A 25,809-nucleotide genomic window follows, 5' to 3' on the forward strand; every position below is an offset into this window, starting at 1 on the left:
GTTTTGGTGGTGTATCTGAAACCGGGTTTCAGATTACAACTATGAGATTTGATGGGTCAAATTACTTGGAGTGGGCTCAATCAGCCATGATGGCTATTGGAGGAAGGGGAAAACTGGGTTACCTCTTGGGAGATGTGAAAGAACCTTCCAAGGAGGACCCAACATACACCAAGTGGGTTCAAGAGAACTATTTGGTTATGGCATGGCTGTGTAATTCTATGCAGCCACATATCAGCCGAAATTTCTTGTGGGCAAAGACAGCCAAAGAGATATGGGATGTTGTGAAAGAAACCAATTCCCAACCCCTTAATGTTGCCAGAGCCTATGAACTGAAGTGTGAGGTGAACAGCCTTAGACAAGGAGAGAAGCCAGTTTCTGTCTACTTCTCTACCTTGAAATCCTTGTGGCATGAGATTGACCATCTAGAGACCCTTGAGTGGGAGAGTCCCAAAGATGCACAGACTCATAGAAAGCAAGTCGAGACGAATAGGGTATTTGAGTTTCTGGCTGGTTTGAATTCAGATTATGACATTGTGCGACAACAGATATTGACAAGAGATAATGTGACCCTTTCTCAAGCATACTCCCTGGTGCATAGTGAAGAGACCAGGAGGAAAGTCATGATGCAGCCTCAGCCCTCTTTCCCAGCCTTGACAGCTATTAAACCTAAGCCAAGGGGTGACTCAGAAAGGGACCGGAAGAAGGAAGATAAACGGGATCTGGTATGTGAACATTGCAAGAAACCGAAGCACACAAAAGATACTTGTTGGAAGCTACATCCTCACTTGGTCCCAGCAAAACTAAGAAATAAGAAGGGTAATGCTCATGTGGCCGTGAACACTGATTCAGCATCCTCATCAGGCACATCCCTAGAGACTTTAGCTGCTATTCGGGCTGCCCTCATACAGTTGGAAAAGGAAGTTGGGAGTTCAGCTCAGCCATCTCAGTCACCATCAGCTCCTGCCACATCTACATTTGCACATTCAGGTACTCGAGCCTCAGCTTATCATGCTTCAGCTCCAGGTAATACTGACCACTGCTGGGTAATAGATTCAGGTGCATCTGACCATATGACTAGCTTGCCATCTTTGTTCACTTCTTATCACTTGTCCTCTGGCCGAGATAGAGTGTCCATTGCTGATGGCTCTCTTGTTCCCATTTCGGGCAAGGGGGACATCAAGCTATCGGATACTATCTCTTTATCTTCTGTCTTTCATGTTCCTAAGCTTGATACTAACCTGCTTTCAGTTAGTAGTATTACCAAACACATGAACTGTTCAGTAACCTTTTTCCCTGACCGATGTGTTTTTCAGGATTTGGAGACGAGGAAGGTGATTAGGACTGGCCGTGAGACGAACGGGATCTATCTGCTTGGAGAGAGTTCTCGTCGGGAGGAGTCAGTGGATAAGAAGTCTTTTGTTTCCCAATCAGTGAGTTCCGATTAGGTCATTTGTCTTTTAAGTCTTTGAAAAGTTTGTTTCCTGCTTTATTTGAGTCTGTTGAGTTATCAAAGTTGAGGTGTGAGAGTTGTGAGTTTGCCAAACATTGTAGAACCTCTTATTCTTTAAGTAATAAAAGGAGTAATTCCTCTTTTGATATTGTGCATACTGATGTTTGGGGGCCATATCATATCTCTTCGATGGGTGGGTACAGATATTTTCTATTGTTTGTTGATGACCATACCCGTTTTTCTTGGGTCTATCTTATGCATTCTCGGGATGAGGTTCCTGTTCTGACCCAAAACTTCCATCAGATGGTTCTCACTCAATTTGGGACCAAAATCAAAGTCCTTAGACTGATAATGCAAAGGAATACTTTGCTCAGCCATTGACCTCCTACCTTCTTAGCCACAGAGTTATTCACCAGAGCACTTGCCCTTATACACCATAGCAGAACGGCGTTGCTGAAAGGAAGAATAGGCATATCTTGGAGGTGGCTAGAAGCATTATGTTTACCTCCAATGTACCTATTCGCTTCTAGGGTGATGCTATCCTCACGGCAGTTTATCTCATTAATCGAGTTCCTTCCCGGGTTCTTGATATGAGAACCCCCTTTTCCCTTCTATACCCAGACGATGAGTTGTTCATTGTTCCCCTTAAAACCTTTGGCTGTACCTGTTTCGTCCAGCTTCTCGGGCCTCCTCATTCCAAGTTTGAACCTAAGGCCTCCAAATGCATTTTCCTTGGTTATGCACAAACTCAAAAGGGTTATTGCTACTATGATCCGGTTTCAGGGAAACGGTTTGTTTCCATGGATGTCACCTTCTTTGAGGAGACACCCTATTATCCTAGGGTTTCTCCTCAGGGGGAGAGTAGTGAGAGTGGGGCTGTTTTGAGTTTCTTTCCTCAGAGGGAGAGCAGTGAGAGTGGAAGTGGGGCTGTTTTGAGTGGGGCTAGTAGTAGTGGGGCTGTTTTGAGTGGGGTTGTTCCTTTACCTATTCCACTGGATGATGAAGGCTGTAATGGTGAGGGTGGTCAGAGGGAGGCAGAGTTGAGAGTCTATCACAGGTGATGCAGGCAAGTTGATCCCAGTCACCGGCAGTCCCGACCAGCTCTAGTTCCTTCTGCGGCTCCAGATCCAGAGCCTACTGAGATACCTCTCACTGTTGCCACTTCCTCTCTTGTGGATGACCTTGATCTCCCTATTGCCATTCACAAAGGGAAACGACATTGCACCACTTCTACAGCTCATAGCATCTCACAGTTCTTATCCTATGATCGTCTGTCTCCATCTTACCAGTCCTATCTCACTTCCATTGCCGATGTCCCTATTCCAAGAACAATGCAAGAAGCCTTATCAGTTCCAGAATGGAAAGATGCAATGCAAGTCGAAATGGATGCCCTGTTGAAGAATAATACTTGGGCACTGATTGACCCACCAAAAGGAAAGAAACCGGTGGGATGCAGATGGGTGTTCACTGTGAAGCATAATGCTGATGGCTCTATTGAAAGGTACAAAGCCCGGCTGGTTGCAAAGGGGTTCACTCAGACTTATGGTATAGACTACTTGGAGACCTTTGCCCCAGTAGCCAAGATGACCACCATCCGAGTTCTGTTATCCCTTGTAGCAAATCATTCTTGGCCCCTGTTTCAGATGGATGTTAAAAATGCCTTTCTGAATGGAGACTTACAGGAAGAGGTTTATATGCAATTGCCTCCTAGATTCTATGATACAGAGACAGGTAAGAAGGTTTGCCGACTAAACAAGGCATTGTATGGTTTGAAGCAGTCACCTAGAGCCTGGTTTGATAGGTTCATATTAGCCCTTGGAAAGTTTGGTTATGTACAGGCCCAGTCAGATCATACACTATTCATCAAGAGGGTGGAGTCCTCTCTGACACTACTTGTAGTATATGTTGATGATATTGTGGTGACAGGAAATGACAATCATGAGATTGAATCCCTCAAACAGCTCCTTCATCAAGAGTTTCAGGTGAAAGATCTTGGTGCACTACGGTACTTTTTGGGTATTGAGGTTGCTAGATCCAAGCAGGGGATTTTTATCTCTCAGAGAAAATATGTTCTAGATCTGTTGGCGGAAACTGGAAAGTTGGGGGTTAAGCCGGCTGATACACCCATCGAACAAAATCACAAGATTAGTGCAGAGGGCGGGGAGCCTCTTGAAGACAAAGTTATGTTCCAACAGTTGGTTGGAAAGCTCCTATATCTCTGCCTCACTCGGCCGGATATCAGCTATGCAGTTAGTGTTGTTAGCCAGTACATGCACTCCCCTAGAACTTCTCATCTTCTTGCGGCAGAGAGAATATTAGCATACTTGAAGAGATGCCCGGGTAGAGGTCTACTGCTCAAGAACAATAATCACATGAGGGTGGAAGTCTATACAGATGCCGATTGGGCTGGGAGTGTTGATGACAGAAGGTCTACCTCTGGATATTGTGCCCTTATGGGAGGTAACCTTGTCTCTTGGAGGAGTAAGAAGCAGAGTGTTGTTTCCCGCTCCAGTGCTGAAGCGGAATACAGGTCAATGGCTAATGGAGTAGCTGAAATCTTATGGCTGAGGTCACTACTTGAAGAGTTGGGTATTGACTATGAAAAGCCCTTAATGTTGTATTGTGATAATCAGGCAGTTATTAATATAGCCCACAACCCAGTGCAGCATGACAAAACTAAACATATCGAAGTTGATCGACATTTTGTGCGAGAAAGGGTCACATCACAAGAAGTGTGTCTTCCGTACATCACATCTAATATGCAGCTCGCGGATATCCTCACCAAGGCTGTACCAAGGAAGAAGTTAGAGACAGACATATCCAAGTTGGGAATGATAGATATCTACTCCCAACTTGAGGGGGAGTGTAGAGAACACTGATGTGGGCCCCACTGCAGTGGTCCCCACTGTGTTTGTAGGACAGCATGTGTAGTTATTTGTTTCAGTTATAGTAGTGTCAGTTTGAGTCAGTTGATATTTATTTCAGCTTTTATTTACTTTATTTATTATGTAAGTACTACGGGCAGATGTGTCCTTTCCATTGTGCACTAAACATAACCTATAAATAATAAGAAAGTGGCGGCGGCAGATCTGTTAGAATCTGTTCCTCCTTTCAACCACTTGTGTTCGCCTGTTTCTCTTCTAATCTTTCTTCTTTCTCTCACTTTTCTTCTACTTTGTAAACCTAAAACCTATTAGGATTCAAGACTGATTACAGTCTTGATCTTCTACTATTGTTAAAAATGTGATTGTTTCATTCTTCCCAAACGCCCCACAAAACTGCTTGAGCCACCATGTTCCAGTAGAATTAGTAGTGGGTGATAGAGTTACCTCATGAGTTTTAAGTCCATAGTTGACTACCTTTTTGAATTATTAATGTGTTTGTCTTACATTTAAAGCAATTAGAAGTTGCTTAGTCAATTTCTTGTTGAAATTGAAGGCCGTAAAGGGAGCTCTGAGTCCTTATGTTGATAAAGGTTATTACCCAATGTTGGTCTCAGCTATTTGTGGTTTTCAAAGGCATGGACTGGATACAGACCTAACCTTCTGCATTTTTTGCAAAAAGCAACAACTCTGAGACTTCAACCCCCATTCTCATGCTCGTCAACTAGAAATTTTACCATTGACCAAGCACTAACCTGATAACTCTGTATTTTGATGCCTTAAGGGCATCATTTTAGGGGTATTTTAGACCTTAGACTAACTAATCTGTACCCTTTTCCGGTTAAATTCAATGTTGTGACCTCTGAAGGTCCCTGTGCAAATTCTGGGTAAAAACTGGGAAATTTACAGAGTTTTCTGCAAATCTTGGGAAGTTAGTGAGAATTTCAGCTGAGAGAGGGGGTGTTTCTGTGAAAAACTAAGCACAGGAAGGTGCCTCCTATCTGCTAAACCCAGAAAGGCGCCCCTCCTACTGTATTAGCATACTCCCCTCTCCTTAGCAAACCCTAGGGCGCCTCCCCACTCATTCTTTTCACCTCTAACAAACCCTATCCACCCCTAACTGCTAAATCTTCACCTTCCACTCCTCCCTAACATCTAATCTCAACCATCCTAGCCTTAGCAACCTCTCATACCCTTACATCTTCACTCTCTATCTTAGCCACTCACCCTAGGGCGCCACCCACTCCTTTTAATCTCCACCTTTCAGCCCTAGGCGCCCAAATCTCCACCATCCAATCCTAGGAGCTTAAATCCCAGCCTTCCATACTTATAGGCGCTCTCTCCTGTTCACTCTAGCTGTAGGACCCCTCTAGTGTAATCCTAACCCTCCATTCCTAAACCCTAGGGGTGCCCATTTTCTGCATAAACCCACTAGCCGCCCCTCTCTTTCTCTCTAATCCCAGTTTTGTCCACCCTTCTCTATAAAAAGGACCCCAGGGGCCCTTGAGAAGGGGTTGATGAGCCCAGTTCACAAGGCCAAGGCTTCTTGAGGGGTTCAAGGGTTACAGGAAGGAGGACGCCCAGTTCTTGTCAGGAGGGGTTCCTGCAAGCAGTTCATCCAACCTGCAACTGCCGCCACTAGAGCTGATCCACCATTTTTATTTTGTTTTATTTTCTTTCTTTTTTGTTATTTAATTTTTCTAGCAATTTAATTTCTGCAATTTTCGATTTTGGTTTGATTTAATTTCTATTTTTCTTTGTCTTTTGCAGATCTGAATTTGCCCAGTTCAAGGCTAAGGTGTCTCGAGGGGTTCGAGGGCTGAGCGGAGGAGGAACGGCTTGCAATTTGTCTTCCCAAAAAGTTACCGCCACTGGATCCGAATTTCATCATATTTTTATTTATTTTCTTGTTAATTTCAGTTTTATTTAATTTCTGAATTTTATTTCTTGTCTTTTTCAATTCTGAATATTTAGTTTCAGCTTTAATAAATTTTATTTTCTTATTTTCTGCAAATCCCAAATCTGTTTTCTTTTTCTTATTTGTTCGGAACAAAATAATAATTTTTAACCTTGCTTCCCTATGGATTCGACCCCTTCCTCACCACTAAACTACGTTCTTTATTTAGTTTTGAGGATTGGAAAAAAATAAATTATTAAACTGGTGCCCCGGGTGTTTGACGACGCATCCCGGGCGCACCAAACCCCTATGTTGAGTTTATAGATAGTCCATGTAACTCAGATTTTAGAGTTGATTTGATGAATAAAATTATGTTATAGTGAATTGTGATTATCTAAGGTTGCTCCAAGTATCACTTCCTTTTTTCTCTGTTTTTCTTCTAAAGGTGCAACCTTTTCTTCTTTCTCTTTTCTATTTTATTCTACATTTCAGATCTAAAACCCTTTTATTTCTCCTTTCTTTCCCCTATATCAGATCCATATTCTTTCTTTACTCACCACTTAGAGGGTTAGAACTTAATAGGACCTTTCTCCTTCCCATCCCACATCAATTCATGATAAACTGGATAGGACAATGAAAATCACCAAACCTGCAAGCAATATAAGCATCATATTTTATTTATATGAGAAAATAGAAGAAATAAATTCTGAGTGTGAACTCTAAAAGACACTAATTGAATGGGAAATCATGAAAAGAACAAAGACAAATAATTAAAAATAAACTAAAATCAACTCTTTTTTCTTACTGTAGCACAAAGAAAAAAGGGAACTAGACCAGATGCAGTGTCCTGAGAGATTGCTTCAGTTAACACTTCAGGAGAAAGAGCATAATTTGTAGAAGAGTCAGTTTTCAGCAGTCTACAGTTCTCTGCGTGAATACCACCAATCTGACACTCGTACATAAAACAACCATCAATAGTAACAGTATTTGAAGAATCTGTCAGCATCCTTTCATGCCACAATTCAAACAACATGTTTTAATCAGTAAGGAAAAGAAAATCCCATGGATGCTATTTTAATCTATGATACTAAGATACTACATGCTCAGTGCATCTATATGACAGAAAACACTTCTAGAACTTGATTCTTGTTTGCAATTCTAAATCGGATTTATGTATTAAAAGCCTATATATAAGTCTTCCACTAATCTAACTTTGAGAAAATTAGCTGTATTGGTTTTTACATGATATAAATACTTTGGTAGATAAATACAATTTCATTAACTATCATAAAAAAAATAAAGAAGACACAAGGAAAAAGAGACAATAAAAAGCATAGCATGTGGCAGGGCCAAAACATAAAGCAACAGAAGTGCCTTCCGTTCGAATAGGAGTGTGAGTATGAATCATCCAGATCAGCCATCACCCCCTTTCAAATTTTCAGAATTTAGGACATCCAAGATTTCATCATCCAGATCAGCCATCATTTTATCTAGGATTCTGGTATCTGCAGTTCCTAGGCTTCAGAAATGAAGAGTCATACCCACCTTCCCCTGCTGTGAGTTCATTATAACTAACACATTAAAGAGAAGGGAGGAATCTGTAGAGTATACTGCTACATGGTTGGTCATAAGCTCTTTCTCTCATTCTTTTCCCTTGTTTCTTGTTTTCTCTCCCACCTTCTTCTATTTTTCTATTCTGTTTTATAATTTTATTACATCGTATCAAAGCAGGGTTTGTGATCAACTGGTACCACTTTCTACCTGTTAGATTTATTTTCTGAGTTCTGGTATTCTACAAGGATCTGAGAATCAGATTAAGGTTAAGTGCTTCTCAGAGAAATTGTGATGGTTCAGACCATCAGTGATGTTAGGGTCAATGTTCAGGTAATGCAAGACTCTCTATTAGGACAGTCCAAGAGGGCTGATGTGATTTGAGTAAGGAAAAAAATGTGAGAAGGGTTTCATGTGTGTTAAAGTGACATTAGAGAACCCTCATTCTAATAGTGTTCTTTTGTGTGGATTTCTCTTTGTCGAAAGGAAGAGATGGAATCTAAATCAACTATTATGCTGTCTACTGATCTCATGGCAATCCAAGTAATATCTATAAAGTTGAATGGAACAAATTATGCAATTTGGACTAAATCAGTTTAGGGTTTTCTCACTGCAAAAGGGAAGCTGAAATATTTGACTGATAAGAAACCTGAAGTCAGGAGTTCAACCTACTCTGAATGGGTAGAAGAGGCTAAAATGAAAACATGGTTGTGGAACTCAATGAAGCCTAAAATAAGTAGTACACTGATTTTTTCTTGATACTTCCAAGCAGATGCAGGAAAAGGTGAAGAGATTATACTCGGATGGCAACAATATTACCCATATTTATCAGAATTTTCAATCCTTTTTTTCTCTACAGCAGGGAGATGGTTCTCTCAAAGAGTACTATACTTGAATGATGGGTCTATGTGAAGAACTTAATATTTATCAACCCATTACTTCAGATATTACAGTTATGGAGAAACAGAGGAAGGATTTTAGTGTTGTAAAGTTTCTTTTTGAGATTAAATCAAAGTATTATCCAGTCCAATCTGATACTAGTGTTTTAAAATTGTGAGGCACAAAAAAAGCACAAAGGGCATTTTGTACCCAAGGCACAAAGTACAAGGCGAGGCACAGACCTTTTTGAAGCAAGGCGCAAAATTTAAAAAATTGAAAATTGCAAAAAAAAATGTAAAAAAGTTAAAATAAATTAAAAAATATTAAAAATAGTATTAACTAAAAAGGCAAGCTTTAATTTTTAAACTAAATGTTTTAAAAAGCCTATTAGCTCAAAACAAAATACATAAACATAACATATAAAACATTTAAAGTGAAAATGCAAAAATAACATATAAAACATATTCAAGCATGCCAAACTTTCAATTCCTGTATATCTTTCCCAATTGCATTATTTCAAATAACTAATATGTTTTTAAACATCTCTCATTCCTAATTCTAGGAGATGCCTTTGTACCAAGCCCCTTGAAGCAAGCCAAACAAGTCCATGTTAGTGTCTTAAATTCTTAATCCCTACAAAAAAGAATGATTTTTTATAACTTTAATTATCTTTTAAAAATATCTTTTATTAAGATGAATGAATGAACAACATTAGCAGATAGAAGGGTTCTCGGAGCTTCTATGAGTGAGCAAAGCAAACGAAATAAGATCTTGTTGCTGGAATAAAAAGTTGCACTTATTGATTAAAAAAGGCTTGGAATATGATGATTGTGTAATAATGTTTCATATTAATGGAGGGCAATATTGTATTTTTTGTAATTTAGTATAAATCCTAATGGAAAGGGCCAAAAACTGGGTTGATTACAAATGTATAACACAATATACCCTAGTGATTACAAATGATTCATCTTGCACTTGATAATAAAAAGAGGACTAAAAGAAAGAAACTATAACCAAATGATAAAATGCCTGCTGAATACAAAAAGAACATGCTAATACTGATAAACAATATGAGGAACAACTGAGAAAGTAAAGTCTGATATTAGTTTTAGGACATATATGGTATATATTTCTTCATAACCTCCTGTTGCAGAACCATCAAAAGTTTATGACTTATTAGTATGTCTATTTATTGTTTCTTAAAGAAATAATAAGATATTAGTTCTTAAGTTCATATACCTGGCAGGCTTTCCGTAAAGCAGAATGTGTTTGATCAGATGCATACACCACAAGTTTTCCAATGGAGTTTCTTCCAAACATCCTCAAAGCCTTGTCCCGTGCAGCCAACAATACAACTAGAACTGCTTCACTTGCTGTACCCTGAATCACACCACCACCTTGCCCTGCAAAATTGGTTCCAAGCAGGACAACTACTTATATAGAATTACATTGCTAATGAAGAGAACAAATCATACTTCTGGTAAATATTAAAATAAATAGCAACTACCTTAGTAACAAAAAATTCATCATAATGTGTTTTTATTTTTTTGAAGAGTAAAAAGAAATTTCATTAATTAAAAAGAAAAATTACAGATCAAGAAGTGACAAGATGAAACCTCGCAACCAAAACAAGCTGAAAACTGAGAAACATTACAACTGAAATTCAAGAACATTCCAAAAATTTTCCCCTGGATCTGATTTTCTGATATGAGCAAACTCTGACAGCACCCAGGCCCAGTCCACCACTAGTTTCCCCACAATAGCCACAAGGGTTTCAGCATTTCTAGATATATCTTCAAAGATTCTTCTGTTCGTTTCATTCCATATGATCCAAAAAACAGCAAATGGTATGCAGCTCCAAATTACTTTTGCTTTTCTACTACCACCGATTCTGGGCCAAGCTGAGAAACTTCTGTTGTAGATCTTGGCTGATAAACTCTGACCCCAAACAATAGAAAATAGAAATTCCATATAAATTTTGCAAACTTGCAAGTATAGAACAGGTGTAGTACTGTCTCTTCATCTGAGCAGCATAGAATACAGTAACTAGCCAAGCTGAACCCTCTGCTTTTTAAATGATCTGTAGTTAAAATGCCATCCAGTGCAACCAACCAAGCAAAAGCTTCCACTCCGAGAGGCACAAGATTCCCCCAACCTTTTCCACTCAATTTGAGACCAGATGATTCCTCACCAATGCCAGATAAAAAGACTTGAATTCACAGTGAAAATTCCATTTCTGGATTCTTTCCACCACAGACCATCCCTTTTAGGAGTTGAAACCGAAGACTGTTGTAGCTTTTCCAATAGCTTACTGCAATCCTTAATCTCATGGTCCAGTAAAGGTCCTCTAAATTTGGGGCACCAAACAACCTGCTCACCCCTCAGTTCAAAGCATTCATCCACATTGACTTGATGATCAGAGAGCCTATATGGTCTGACACATCTCACACAGTTTCCCTGCTTCACACCACTCGGCTTCCCAAAATCTTATCCTAGACCCATCTCCTACCTTAAAACTTACCAAGGCTTTGTAATCATTGTTGAACTCGTTATGCCTTTCCAAACACTCACTCCATAAGAGTTTGAGACCTCTCTCAATTCCCACCCAAACCTCACCAACCCATACTTTCCCACTATAACCCTCCTCCAAAGTGATTCCTTCTCCCTCTCCAGCCCAAACCTCCATCACTTACCCAACATAGCCTTATTGAAAATTCTAACCCTTTTAATCCCCAAACCACCCTTTCCACTTGGCCTACAAACCTTTCTCCATCTTACCAAATGAAATTTCTTGACACCCCCTACCCCTTTGCACAGAAAATCCCTTTGTAGTTTCATCTTTCAACCACCCTTGCTGGAACTTTCAACAGAGAAAGATAATATGTCGGTAAGCTTGACAGTACACTCCTGATCAATGTGATTCTGCCCCACAAAGGCAGGTATTTTTTCCTTCCAGCTCTCCACCCTCTCAATTACTGATCTCCAAATCCCAGTTGCATAGGCTTTAGACCCCACCGGCAAGCCCAAACAAAGGAAAGTTAGCTACCCAGTTTGGCATTGAAACACCGCAGCAAATTGATCCAAATCCTCCCTTCCTACCTCCCCCCACCCCAACTATCATGCTCTTAGACAAATTAACTTTCAACCCTATGAGCAATTCAAAGTTAGCCAAAATGGCTATTAGATTTAACACTTGTTCCACTGAAGCATCCAGAAAGATGAGAGTGTCATCAGCATACTAGAGATGAGAAATGCAAGCTCCTCTGTTCCCACTTTGAAGCCTTTACTGGTTACTGTTCACACCTATGTTTTGCACCCTAGGAGTTGAGAGTTCCTTCTTTCCAATACAAGTTGCTAAAGTGACTTGAAAGGACTGGTCATCCCTTAGGAAAAGAGGCTTTAGTGCCTTGAGTTAGTCAATTTAAGGTGTTTGTGATGGTGTCTTAAGTTCTTTGCCACAGCCCTAGATGTAAGTACAGGTATGTGTGTTGAATTCGGTGGTTTTGTGACAGTGTGTGGTGTTTAGTTTGGTGTGTTGTGGTGTGGGAACTCACTTCCTATGGTGTGTGGAGTCTTTTGATACTCTATAAGGTGTACAAGCCTTTGTTTGTTGGATTCTAGGGCTGCAAACTACTGTATCAAGGTACTGTTGTACCCGTATTTGGGCTTAAAGTTGCTGTAGTGTTGTTAATCCTTGCTGTTTGGTGTTTTACTTTTCCTATGGCCGCCTCCAGTAATAGCTCCAAGCCCTCTGTAATAGTGCAATCGGACTTTATGAATACCCAGCTAACCACCATTAAGCTCAATGGTACTAATTATGTACCATGGGCTAAATCTATGGAAGTTTCTTTGATTGCTAGAGGGAAGTTGAAATATGTTAAGAAAGATTAACCCAAGAGTGGGTCTGAGGTATACAGTGAATGGGTGCAGGAAAATGCTCAAGTTATGACTGTCTTATGGAATAGTATGGAAAACAACATTAGTGTTAATCTCATGTTTTTGGATACTGCCAAGGAAATTTGGGAGCATTCCCGAAAATTATACTCAGGATAGGACAATGTGACAAGGATCTATCAGCTGTATCAAGATTATTTTCTCTCCAACAGGGTGATAAGAGTGTAGAGGAGTATTATGCTACTCTGAAAAGTTTACGGAATGAGCTGAATGTTTACCAGCCTCTCTCCCCTGATCTGAAGGTATAACATGTTCAGAGGAAACATTTAGATGTTGCAAGATTCCTGTCAGGACTGAGATCAAAGTTTGAACCTATGAGAGCTCAGATTTTGGGAAGTAGTGATCTTCCTTCCCTTTCAGAGATGTTTTCTTGTATCCGTAGGACATGCCAATTCCACAATGATCATTCTATTACATCAGAGAAGTCTACCTTAGTGGCAACCAAAGATGGTGGTGGAAGGGGTGTTAGGGGGAGAGGTACATTTAGAGGTGTCAGTCGTGGTTTTAGAGGTGGTCACAGTGGAAGTAAAGATTTAAGCTTATCCACCTCTTTGTATGTTAGTATACTTTGGCATTCATATTAGGTATCAAAGATTGAACTCTGGCATCTAAAGCAAACATCTTGTTAAGATGGATATGAGATCCAAAAAAAAACTCTCCAGCAGATAGTCTAGTTGGAGCATGGACATGTATTCCAGTGCATACCCCATAGGGTAGCAAAATATCGAAATCCTTTCAGCTGTTATGTTTCCTCTTTTTTTTAGATATTTGTTCTGGGATAGGTGATTTCCCTCTCAGTTTTCATTATCAACAAAGTTCTTGATATGGTTATGGATCAAAAACACCTTGGTGGAGGGTAAAAAGAAGGTAATAAAACAAAAGAAACTAAGAAATAAAATATATCATTGAAAATGGAAAACTACTTATATCTTTCTGGTACTTGGGATAAACAAGTCTAAACTACTACTTTATAAGTGACAGCTAAAATCCCACTACTTTATGGATCAAAAACACCTTGGTGGAGGGTAAAAAGAAGGTAATAAAACAAAAGAAACTAAGAAATAAAATATATCATTGAAAATGGAAAACTACTTATATCTTTCTGGTACTTGGGATAAACAAGTCTAAACTACTACTTTATAAGTGACAGCTAAAATCCCACTAAGCGATTTTTTGAATTCACAAAAGAAAATATGTTGGCATCGGTTAATCATCTAATTTATGTAAATATAATCATTTTCACACTTACCAGATGAAAGGAAATCTTCTGGTAGCTTCAGCATTTTAGCAAGCCAATCCAGAACAATGGTTTCAAGTTCGGTCGCAGCAGGAGAAGTCACCCAACTGAAACCCACAATATTAAGACCACCACTGAGCATTTCTCCCAAGAACCCAGCAATACTGCTATTAGAAGGAAAATATCCAAAAAAATTCGGACTTTGCCAATGGGTTACCCCTGGTATTATCTTTGCTTGAATATCTGCTTGCAAAGAAAAATGTGGTTTTCATTAAGACAAAATAAAGTTTAATGTCAAAACCAATTAAAAGAGGAGGAAGGAAGGGAGAGAGAGAGAGAGAGAGAGAGAGTAATTAATTTTAAATAAATGAGAACCCAGTTGATCAACTTCACCATCAAGAACATTTTGGAGTGATTCAGGCTGGTTAGGCGCAGAATCGGGTATAATTTTACGCAGATACCCAGGCTGCAAAGAAAACCCATAATCAACCGCATTACATAAAAGGTAAAAAAAAAATGAACCTGAATAATTAAAATATAAAAGAAAAAACTCAAAACCATTTTCATTGAGTAAAAACTTCTAAGTTCTAACAACAAGCAAGCAACATATCATTTTATCTCCAGTATTGATTGGTCCGTGCAAACTTCGTCTGCTTAATAATATCTAAATTAGTGGTAAACCAGCAAGTGCATAATAGGGGGAAAGGAAAAGCTAATATGGAACAAAAGAAGATATATTTGAGCACCTCGACTTGACTGAGAACAGGAAAACTTTCTATGCTTTTGTAGTAATCAGCAATGAAATCTACCATCTTATGAGCATTCTCTCTGAGCTGCTCAGCGTCCATTGGTTTCATCCCACCCTCCCTGAAAATCCAGAAAGAAAAAGGATGATATAGATAAACGAACATTGTTCTCATCTTAATGATAAAATTAGAGTTGTTAAGAGAAACACAACATTTTCTTCTCTTCTGGATTGGAAAAGATGTAAGGATGAGACTGGATTCTGAACTCTGAAGACCGAAGGAGGGTGCGGTCAAAATACACAACATACACAGCTTTGATAAATCTGAAATCTAAGATATTGGTGTTGAAAAAAAAGTAAAATATATTGCTTTTAGACTTTTTAGAGGCTCTAAACGAAAAGGTTGTTAGTGTTAGATCAAACCATGGTTTTCAAAAAATTAAGAACTAATCAGGTGATCGGTTTCGTTTTTTTTCCAAAATGGGATATGTGTATAAAAACGTTGATTTGGTCAGTAAATTGCTGACCCGGGTGATTGAATCATTCAACAGTTTTGACCGTTTTTTTATTTTTTTAATTTTTTTGTCAAAACAGGCCGACCGTTCACTTCAAACGATTGGACCATTCGACCCAAGAACCGGACTCCTGACCAGTTCATTCTCTGGGCCGGTTTTAAAAACATTCGATCAAACCTTAGTCCAGATCGATTTTAAAAACCTTGGATCAAACCTTCACCATCTGAATTCATTGATTTTACTATTTTACCTCTAAAATAGATTATTTGGTTATTTTGAGTTCAATTTACATTATTTCATAAAAAGTAATTTATTAAATTAAAATAATATTGAAAAATATGAGTAAATTATATAAAAAAATAAAAAATAATTATTAAAATATGAATAAAATTGAAAAATACATATCAATTTATAAATTAAAAATAAATTATTAAGAGTTAAAATAATAATGAAAATAGTAATAAAGAACATGAAGCAATAAAAAATTAATAATTATCAAATTAATATCTTAAAACTATTAAAATATTTAATAATTAATAAAAACTAAAATAATTAATAATTAATACAAATATAATTTTATAAAAAATAAAAAACAATTTATTAAAATATGAATAAAATTGGAAAGAACCACTGCTACTGTTGAGAGTTGTAGCGGCGTGGCTGGAAAACAGGGGAGAGAGAGAGAGAGCCTTTTGACATACGCATGTTAACTGCCATATTGAGAGTTGCAGTGGCAATGGCGGGAATAGGGGGGGAGAGAGAGGGAGGGAGAGGGAAATCAAATGTTGGTGACTATAGGGTTGCAGCGGCAACGGGAAGATAGGAGGGAGAGAGAAATCAAAAGAATAGAAATGAGTTCTCCATTGCTGTCTCCTTTTGAGTTCTCCATTTCTCTCCCTATGTTGTCATGGCGTTGACAAAAATGTCAAAGGAAATGAGTGATGGCCCACAATCTAAACATTTTAGATCTGAAATGCACTTTCAAATCAACATTTAGATGCATACCCAAACACTTATGGAAATCTGAAAAGTAATGTTTACAGATTTTAGACCTCTTAAAAGCGTTATCAAATGCCACCTTAGGCGGTGTTCGGCACCGTGTTCATCTCATGGATGGGACCGATCCACACTATATTGTGGACCGGTCCCGTCCACACCCCATTTTAGCAGCAACAGGAAAAACTCGTGGATAGGGCCTGTCCATAGTCTATTTTTGATCCTGCTTCACAATCTATTTTTGGTTTTGTACTTTCTTTTTTTCCCAATTAAACATGAAATCAGAAATGCATTCTTGATACAAAATATTCAAATGGAAATTGATCAAATGAATGTTAGCTCAGTTTTTTTATTTTTTACATTTATTTTCATCTTATACTATGGACCAAAGTTCCATTCGAGGGGGGTTCATATGATTCATTGGAGCTTTAAAGTATCACTTGTAAGGGAGTTTATAGGAGATTTTGCAGAATTCCCAGCACCAAATAGTAGCCCAAATCAGTCTTAAATTTTTATTTTTTATAAAATTTTAATGTTTTATCAATAAAATAACATTTTTAAATATTTAAAAATATTTTTTAATATTTAATTATTTTACTATTGTTTTTTATAAAAAAATCAATATTTATTGGTTAATATTAATTCATTGATGCATTTTTAATATATTTATCATATAAAATGCAAAAATAGATATTTATGATTAACTATGTAGATCATTCATAAAATGTGGTGTGGTGTGGTGTGGTCCCTACCATATGATGTAGTGTGAACCAGTCAATCCATACAGTTTGTTCACAGTTTAGAACAGTTGTAGACTGTGGTGTGGCATTATGTGGATTAGTCCCTGCCATATGGTGTAGTGTGAAGCAGTCCATACCCACCAATTTCTCATCCACACTATAAAATTCTCCCTTAATCTCTCTTTTATTTCTTTTAGGGTAAAATACAAAAAGCTCCCCTAAAGTTTTTGACAATCATAACAACCTCCCTTATAGTTTATTTTAACAAAAACCTCCCTTAAACTTTTAAAGTATTTGATAAAAACCTCCCTTCCATCACTGATTCAGATGAAAAACGTTAGACTAATGCATCATTTTTCTTAAATACCCATTTTATCCTTTTATAGCCCTCTTTAAAATTCCACTAAAAAAAATCTCCCTTTAACCTTCTTATTGCACTTCCTTTCTTTATCGTTCAAACTTCTTTCTTTCTGAATCCATGGCTGTAATCCCGTCGGATTTTTAGAGAAATCCCTAGAAACCTCTAAAAGCTTGGTTACCTGTCCACTACAAACAATGTTCTTGCCTTTGTAGCCGCTGTTGTCCGGTTCTCGTAGCTTGGCTCTTCACAGCACATGCTAGGTTAGCACTTCAAGTTTCGGTAGCCACACCGACGTCATCATATGGTCCAACGATGCCGGATGATTTACAGAAGAAGTGCGTCAACTCACTCAGAGCTCGCTTCAAAGTCGTAACATTCACATTCCTCATCCAAATTCAACGTGCCATGTGATTCTCTGTTTGTGGAATTCGGCTCCACTATATCAGCTAACTGAGCTGCCCACCACGTTTAATATTACTTCCTACCGGAATGCAACACTGACGGCTGCCGTAAATAATTTGGAACGGAAATGTCAGAACTCATCATATTCTGGATGCACCTAGTGTCTCGATGCCCTCGGAAAGGTCAGTTCTTTGACCGAGTTATTAATTCTTTATCTCACAGATGCATTCTTTCATGATAAATTCTGATTTTAGCAGTATTGCAGTTTCAAAAAACATGAGAGGTGACTCTCACCTTTTTCATTTCAGAGAACCAATGGAAGTGGTTCTGGTAACATGGAAATGGAAACCATGTTTTATGGATGTTTTTCATTCTTTCTTTCTTTTTTGTAATTTTTCCCATTCCCATTGCTAACATGCGCTGTTACTATTGCTATAGGGTAGTTGTTTCTAATGGCAGGAGAAAACAGCAACCGATTGAGCAAGATGTTTGGTAGGGATTGCCAACCAGGCGTATTTTTCAAATACCATGGATATTTGAAAAATATTAATGCATCAGTCTAATGTTTTCCGTCTGGATTAGTAACAGAATGGAGGTTTTTGTGGAATTCTTTAAAAGTTAATTGTTTAAGAGAGGTTTTTGTTAAAGTTAAACTATAGGGCAGGTTTTTGTATTTTACCCTTTCTTTTATTTGACTGGCGGCCATTTGTCATAGGTTTAATGGGACCCATTGTTTGATCATGCAGGTAAAAAAAAATAGGATCCATCTTTTGATCATACTAGCGGGGACCCGTGTGATGTACGGGATTTTTCAAGGAAAAGTGAAATTTTAGTAATTTGTTACAAAAATAATTAAATTAATCCATAGATTAAATTTTTTTAGTCATAATTAATTAATCTAAGTCCAAGCTCAATGTTTAAGACTTTAGGTTAGGCTTTGGTTGATCCTCAACCTGATCCAACCTCTTAAGTTGCACCCCTAAGAGCAATGTGAAATTTGTAATTAGACTGAATCAAATCTATGCACAACCCATGCATGCATTATTTTTGGGTTTTTAACTATTTTAAATAAAAATTATTAATATTGAACTCAAAGGAGCTATGGGGGTTGAGCTACCCCCATTGTGTAGAATAATAAACTAAAAGCATAGATGATCTCAAGCCATGTTTTGATACTGTGTTAACAATTTTATAGGTTGTGTAGCCTTGTCCTACCCACATCCTAAGCATAATAATATTTGTACGGGCTTGGAACGGGGATAGGCTCGCCCATGTTAATTACAAAACTATTGCAATGGGATGGGGACCATACTCCTCGTCCTCGATCCTGACTTTGACACAAATCCCCGTCCTTGACCTTGATCCCTGCCAAGGATAAATATGACCCTCCATCCCCGATTTCTAATGGAGACGAGCTCTTTGTTGTGAACCTAAATGCCCAAATTTTTAAATTAAAATTATTTTCATAAAATATATTTACTTAAAATAAGGGATTTTTTAAATACAAAAATATTTTAAATATATTTTGATATAAAAAATATCATGAACAAAAAACCATGTCAAATCAGAAACAAAAAACCATGAACAATCGATTGTTCAATTGGAATCATTTTGATCTTGAACCTCATTCCATGTCAAATCAGAAACAAAAAACCATAGATACGTAGATCCCCAAAATCCAAATCCAACAACACCAAGATCATCTAAATCTGACACAGTTTACTCCTTCATCTTAACACCCGAAGTCGAAACCGATTCCGATCGTCTAATCAAGGTCATTTTGATCCTGAACCTCATTTCACATCAAATCAGAAATCTAAAACCATAAGTACATAGAGCCCAAAAATCCAAATTCAACGACACCAAAATCCCCTGAATCCCTTTCATCCTAAGACCTGAAGCTAGAATCGATTTCAATCGTTCGATCAAAGTCATTTTGATCCTGAAGCTCATTTCCTGTCAAATCAGAAATCCAAAACCATAGGTACATAGAGCCCAAAATCCAAATCCAGCGACACCCAAATCCGACATCGTTTACCCCTTCATCTCAAGACTCGAAGCCGGAGCCAATTCTAATCGTTTGATCGGGATCATTTTTTATCTTGAACCCTATGCCATGTGAAATTTGAAATCCAACCTATGGTAGAGCTTGAAATTCTGAGTCTAACGGTACCAAGATCGTCCAATTCTAACACCATTAACCCCTCCTTCTTGAGACTTGAGCCTAGACTCAATCCGAACTTTCCATTTGGAATCCTCTTCACTACATTTTTTAACATAGGGCATCCCACGACCAGAACTTTCTCTCAGCCTCTAAAATCATCTTAAAATCCAAGATTTGACCAGTTAGGGGCCTCCAATCAATCAAACCAATTACCTAAACTTGGAATGTCCAATTTAGGTAAATTGGTGAAATCTTTCACTTATTGTTTTGATTAATTGAGAGGATATCTCTCAAAACTATTTTGACAGCTCCTTCCCTCAATCAATCTCCCTCCAAAAACCCTTTAGACCTCATCCATTTATTTTCCTTGTCTCCCTATCTCAGCCCTCCATTCCCTTCTAAAAAATCTATAAATATCCCCTGCTCACATTCCATACACACAATTTAGCTTAGGGAGATATCTCTACCCCCATTAGCCTATAGAATACTCTCCTTCACGTCCTAAGTAGCCCCAAGTTTCCCTATCCCATGTCCTACACTCTTTCCCCACCATCTCTCACGTCCCATATTAGTATTACAATCCAAGAAACACCCCTTGAAAGCTATGAAGCAAAGCAAAGAGCATGTTTGAAAATCAAACAATGCAGCAATGATATGACAACTCCTACGAGAGTATTTCTACACCATTTGGGCTACATAGTCTTTTATCTTTGGTCTCTTGAAATGATGAGGATCCCCGAAGTGCAATAGGTGTTCAAGGATTGTGCACTCGCTGATTCAAAATTTGAAGGTTGTTGGATGTATCGACAAAGGAACGAAATGTTCATTTGATGATTTTGACTTGTCGTTTAGCTACTCTAGTTCACTTTTCTTTTAGCTAAATCTCATCTTCTTCTTTTATTTAAATATTTGATTTCTTTTACATAGTCTAGTAGGATTGGCCTATCCGCCATTTGAAGATGAATACTTTGCATATGTATTGCATTTCTCACTCTTAGCAATCATTTCATTTTTGGGTAAAATACAAAAACCTCTCCTAAAGTTTATGTTAATCATAAAAACCTCTCTAGTAAAAATCTCTTTTTTATTTTTAAAAAAATCGACAAAAACTTCCCTTCCGTTAACGATCAAGAGGAAAAACGTTAAACCAATGATTTTTTTTTTAAATACCTATTTTACCCCTCCAACTGTGACGTCTCTACTGTGGTGATCCCTTCATTTCTAGTTCCAGTTAGCTCAATCATTTCTCCGGTGGGATCCCAGCATCACTTGGGAGATTTCCGGTGATGGTGAGCTTCGATCTGAGGCATAACAATCTCACCAGAGAAATTCCTCAGATTAGAACACAGACAACTGGGATGAGCCTCTCCCCGGCATCACTTTCTTCATGCAGTTTTCAGTTTTGAAAGAGGAAACCCCGTGCCTTTCTCCAATTTAAAAACTGCTCTTGTATCTTCCTATTCGTCCAAACTCCTCCTCGCCCCTAGAGTTCCGCCGACGGATTGACGAAATTTTGCCGGAAATCCAGTAAATATGACAAAGAAGTTCACAATCGCTTCTTTCCCTGTGATCTTCTTTGATGGGGAGCGCAAAATCGATCTCAACAACGTCAGCGTGCATCCGTCTCTGGAGTTCAAGAATTTCCAATCCTTTCTGAGTCAGAAAATCGGAATCCCTCCTCAGTAAATCGCCATTTCTCTCATCCACCGGAAACCATCAAGATCACCACCAGGAAATCACTGTAGAATTCCGATTACAGACAAGGTAGATTTTTCTACAATTCTTGAAGACAAAGATTGCTTCTTCTTCGTCACAATGATGAAGTAGTCAAGGAGGGAGAGAAGAGGGACAGTGGATAACTACCTACCACCTCGACCAATTGATTTCCTGCATGAGAAAATACCTCCACTAGAGAAAATTATTCTCCAATGGGATTCTGGCATGTTATTGCAATTCTATAGTCAAACTGCAATGCCGGAGTGTCTGTCTACAGGACAAGGGATTGTGAGAACCAGATATGGAAGCTGCAGGGGATGAGAGAGAAGTTCATGATGTCTACGGTGAACACGTACATGAACCCTCATCCTATACAGAGCACGAAAGCGTTACAGAGCATATCTCAACGAATAGTTCAATATCAGTCGTCTGCGAGGTGTGTTCGGATGCAAAAGGCAGAGGGGTACCGTTTTGCCAATGTGTATACGATGCTGTGACGGTGGGGTTTCACTCTCCGACCGGTCCAATTGCTAGGCCGCCCAAATCCAGTTAGCTTGATTCTTACGTTTTTAATTTCTGGGTCCATTGTTTCTTTGATCGATTTGTTTATTTAGGAGGCTCATCCCAGTTGTTTGCGTTCTAGTCTAAGGGATTTCTCCGGTGAGGTTGTTATTCCTCAAATTGAAGCTCACCGTCACCGGAAATCTCCCAAGTGATACCGGGATCTCACCAAAGAAATGATTGAGTTGACTAGAACTAGAAATGAAGCCGCAGAGAGAACTCATGGTTGTGCCATGCGTCCCAACTGGAGGGGTAAAATAGGTATTTTAAAAAAAATTATCATCAGTTTAACATTTTTCGTCTTGGTCGTTGATGGAAGGGAGGTTTTTGTCAATTTTTTTTTTTAAAATAGAAAGGAGGTTTTTACTAAAATTAAGTTATAGGGGAGGTTTTATGATTGTCAGAAACTTCAGGGGAGTTTTTTGTATTTTACCCTTTTTTTTCTTTCCTTTCTTTCTCCATGCAGCATACAACGACACCTTCATAAGTCTTACGTGTCTAGAAAAGCAATCCATGTCATTTGGGAAAGTTGCATCAAATTAAATTTAATTTAGGAAAAATCTATGTTCCCGCGGATATCGTATGGGAAGAGTTTTGACCAATCAAAACCCATCCATAAATTTTGATAAATAACACCTAATTGACTATTACGTTTATATGATTCCAGTTGACTGGTGAAAAAATTTTCAGATATCATATCTTTCTCATATCATAGTCGAAGCCATAAATTTATTGTATCCAAATTTTGTATGGAATCAAAAGTCAATACTTTATTACGTAGTCAAAATGTCCAAATGGGCCCCTCTTTGATCTTAATGTTCATTAGCCACGGTAATTTGTTATATTTAGTAATAATTGAGTTAATTCATCGTTCATTCCAATTGCACCATCTAGTTAGCATGCATTACATAAATTAGTTTTTTTTTTTAATTTAATTCTCCATGCATTAAACCTTATGTTTCATTCAAACAGAATCATTGTTTTAGAATTATATTTGCATTTAAGTGATTTTGTATTTAATCCCTTTTTCAAGGTTCACGTGTCTAGTAATTACATGTCCAACAATCCTTATGTTTCATTCAAAGATAGGCATTTGATCTTATAAGCACTGTTTTTAAAATCGGACCGGACCGGATGGTCGGATTGGAAAAACCAAGAACCGATCACTTGATCAGTTCTGTTTTTCTCCAAAACCACTTTTTCCCCCAAAACCGTTGATTTTGGTCAGCAAATCGCTGAACCGGCCAATTAATCATTTGAATCGTTAGAACAGTTTTGACCGTTTTCCAATTTTTTTTTAATTTTTTTAATTTTTTTTGTCATAATGGGTCGGCCGTTCAGGTCGAATGATCGGACCGTTCGAACCGGTAACTGGACCCCTGATCGATTCGGTCACTGATTCATTTTTAAAAACCATGCTTATAAGCATGTCAAGATTTCATCCCTGTCTTTCCAATAAAAAGTAGTATTGCATTAGTATTTCGTGCAATTTCAATATCATGAATAAATCATTGTTCTTTTCAATAATATCTTCCCCATTTTTCTTGTAGCATAGCATTTTAGTATTTAATTTCTCACACACAATCACAATTCATTTTTTAAGCAAAGTTCAGCAAATATGCAAGGGGCATTAATAGACCAATCTATCCAGACCCAGACACCTAGGTCCTTTGCACCAACACAACCACCTACCCCAAATTTCATGTAAGGGGTAACACTTTTTCTCGTGACCCCAATTGATCCAGGGCTGGACCAATGGTTAGACTGCATAGAACAAAGGCTTAGCAAGTTGCAAGGCAACAACTTGGACTTGGCTGGCCTTGACTTGATTATTGAACATAGGCTACCCCAAGGATTCAAATGGCTTAATATGGACAAATACGATGGGGTTGGGTTCCCAAGGGCCCACATCAGAACGTATTAGCAAATACTAAGGCCCATGGGCTTAATTGATGAGCTTTTAGCTCAATCATTTTTAAGGAACCTACTGCCATAACTTGGTTAAAGAACATTGACCCTAGCCTAGCAAATACTTGGCCAAATCTAGTTGACACATTTGTGAATCACTACTTGTATAACACAGATATCCTATTGCTAAGGCGTAAATTAGAATTGGTCAAGCAATAATCAAAAGAATTATTCGCAGACTTCATAGCTAGGTAGAAAGCCCAAGTAGCCCAAGTCCTTAAGAGGCCTAGTAAGGAGGACCAAATTTTAATGGTCTTAAAGAGCTTGAATAAAGAATATGCTAGCAGGTTGACTTTGACTTATCATCCTACTTTTCAAGCCCTAATTTGTGCAAGTTGCCAAGTGGAACATTCTCTAATAGCCGTAATACATTCACTCTTGAAGTATCATTAGAAGCTGACATATCATCTAACAACGAGCATATTACAAAGGCCGGGTCTTTAGAAGTAGAGGTGAACCAACTTGGGAATGAACTTCAAATTTAAGCACTGATCTACAATGCATCAACTCTAGTTAGTCAATCTCAACAAGCAACCTATGAGGATAAGCCGATCCAAGCTCTAGAAAATCAACATCAAATCAATCCTCAAGGGCCCAACAAAAGAGCAACAGCCCCTACCAAGTCATAGGGTCAGCACCATGAAACAAAAGAGCCAAACGTTTGATCCCACCAAATACATCAGTCCCATCCAATTAATGGAAGTTGTGTCAAAAGTTAAGGAATATGAGGCTTTTGATCTGACCCAACTCATCAAGCCGATACAAGGGTCAAGAAAGGAACCCCCAAAATGGCAATGCACATTATCACTGTAATTTAGTAGAAGACTAAAGAAGATCAGCCCTTCGATCCAACTAAGTTCATCAAGCCCATAAAGCATATAGACATCAATAAACTAGTTCAAAAAGAAGAGCATAATGTGCAATCAGACCAACTAGACTTAAAACAATGTTCTATTGCCTTAATTCAACTGATTCCCATAAACCAAGGGCAAGAAAATCCTAGTATGGGTCTAGACTAGGGACAAGGTTCTCCTTGGAATCTCAACAATCCATCTCTAAATTTCGCATAGAAGATGAACATGGTATGAGGAAAGACATAAACATATGGCATAGTACAAGGCAACTGGAGCAAAACTCAAACCGGGTTGGTCAAAACCCTATCATTGAATCCAAATACTGGCATGACACAAAGCAGGTAAAACAAGTGCCCAAACAAACCAATCTAGAGCCCAACCCCATCATTGAATTAGAAGTCTGGCATGCCACAAGGATTGTCAAACAGGATATAAAACGGGTTGATGTAGACCCCACCATTGGCATAGAATTAGAAGGCAGATAACATCAACAACATGTTAATTATGACCTTTATTAGCCCAACCTGGGAGTAACCGACAACTTGAGTTTAGAGATGCAACACGGAACCCATTAGGATGCAGAACGGGTTAGCCAAGACTTGGACCAACCCAATCTCGAGCCCATCTATGACTTAGATTAGAAGAAATGACTCCAGATCTTCTACAAGAAATTAAGCAAATCAAGCTTCTCCTAGGTTGGGCTGATTCAAATCTTGTCATGAACTTGGAGATGAAGGTAGAACTCTTGGACTTCCAAAAAGGTATACCTCTCAAACCTCCTGACCCACCATGTGTGACTCCTAAGTTCATCTTTGATCAAGGCCCAAAACTAAGGCCTCAAAACTCTTTACAATTATCCGAGCAAGACCCAACTTTGGGTAACCTTTCATTAAGCACCAATCCACCATGGGCTGGTCTTAAGCCTACATTTGGCTTT

At 38.3% G+C, this 25,809-nt stretch overlaps 1 protein-coding gene across 3 annotated transcripts in view; it reads right to left on the reverse strand.

Annotated features, from left to right (window-relative positions):
• AAS (Pyridoxal phosphate (PLP)-dependent transferases superfamily protein) overlaps positions 1 to 15,050 on the reverse strand; it is a 59,593-nt gene extending 44,543 nt beyond the window's left edge. For 2 of the 3 annotated variants that reach the window (XM_010264176.3, XM_010264175.3), the window contains exons 1-6: positions 14,809 to 15,050; positions 14,597 to 14,717; positions 14,244 to 14,316; positions 13,863 to 14,093; positions 9,899 to 10,062; positions 7,035 to 7,175 (exon numbers count right to left, since the gene is read on the reverse strand). In XM_010264176.3, the coding sequence (XP_010262478.1) occupies positions 7,035 to 7,175; positions 9,899 to 10,062; positions 13,863 to 14,093; positions 14,244 to 14,316; positions 14,597 to 14,717; positions 14,809 to 14,810 (732 nt within the window). In that variant the 5' untranslated portion in view covers positions 14,811 to 15,050. Of the gene's footprint in view, positions 1 to 7,034; positions 7,176 to 9,898; positions 10,063 to 13,862; positions 14,094 to 14,243; positions 14,317 to 14,596; positions 14,718 to 14,808 lie in introns of those variants that run through there. The other variant, XM_088901137.1, reaches the window with a different exon arrangement.
• Positions 15,051 to 25,809: the final 10,759 nt, after the last annotated feature.

Source organism: Nelumbo nucifera, chromosome 3, assembly GCF_055504915.1.
Source record: "Nelumbo nucifera cultivar China Antique chromosome 3, China Antique-T2T, whole genome shotgun sequence".
NCBI classification, from domain to species: domain Eukaryota; kingdom Viridiplantae; phylum Streptophyta; class Magnoliopsida; order Proteales; family Nelumbonaceae; genus Nelumbo; species Nelumbo nucifera.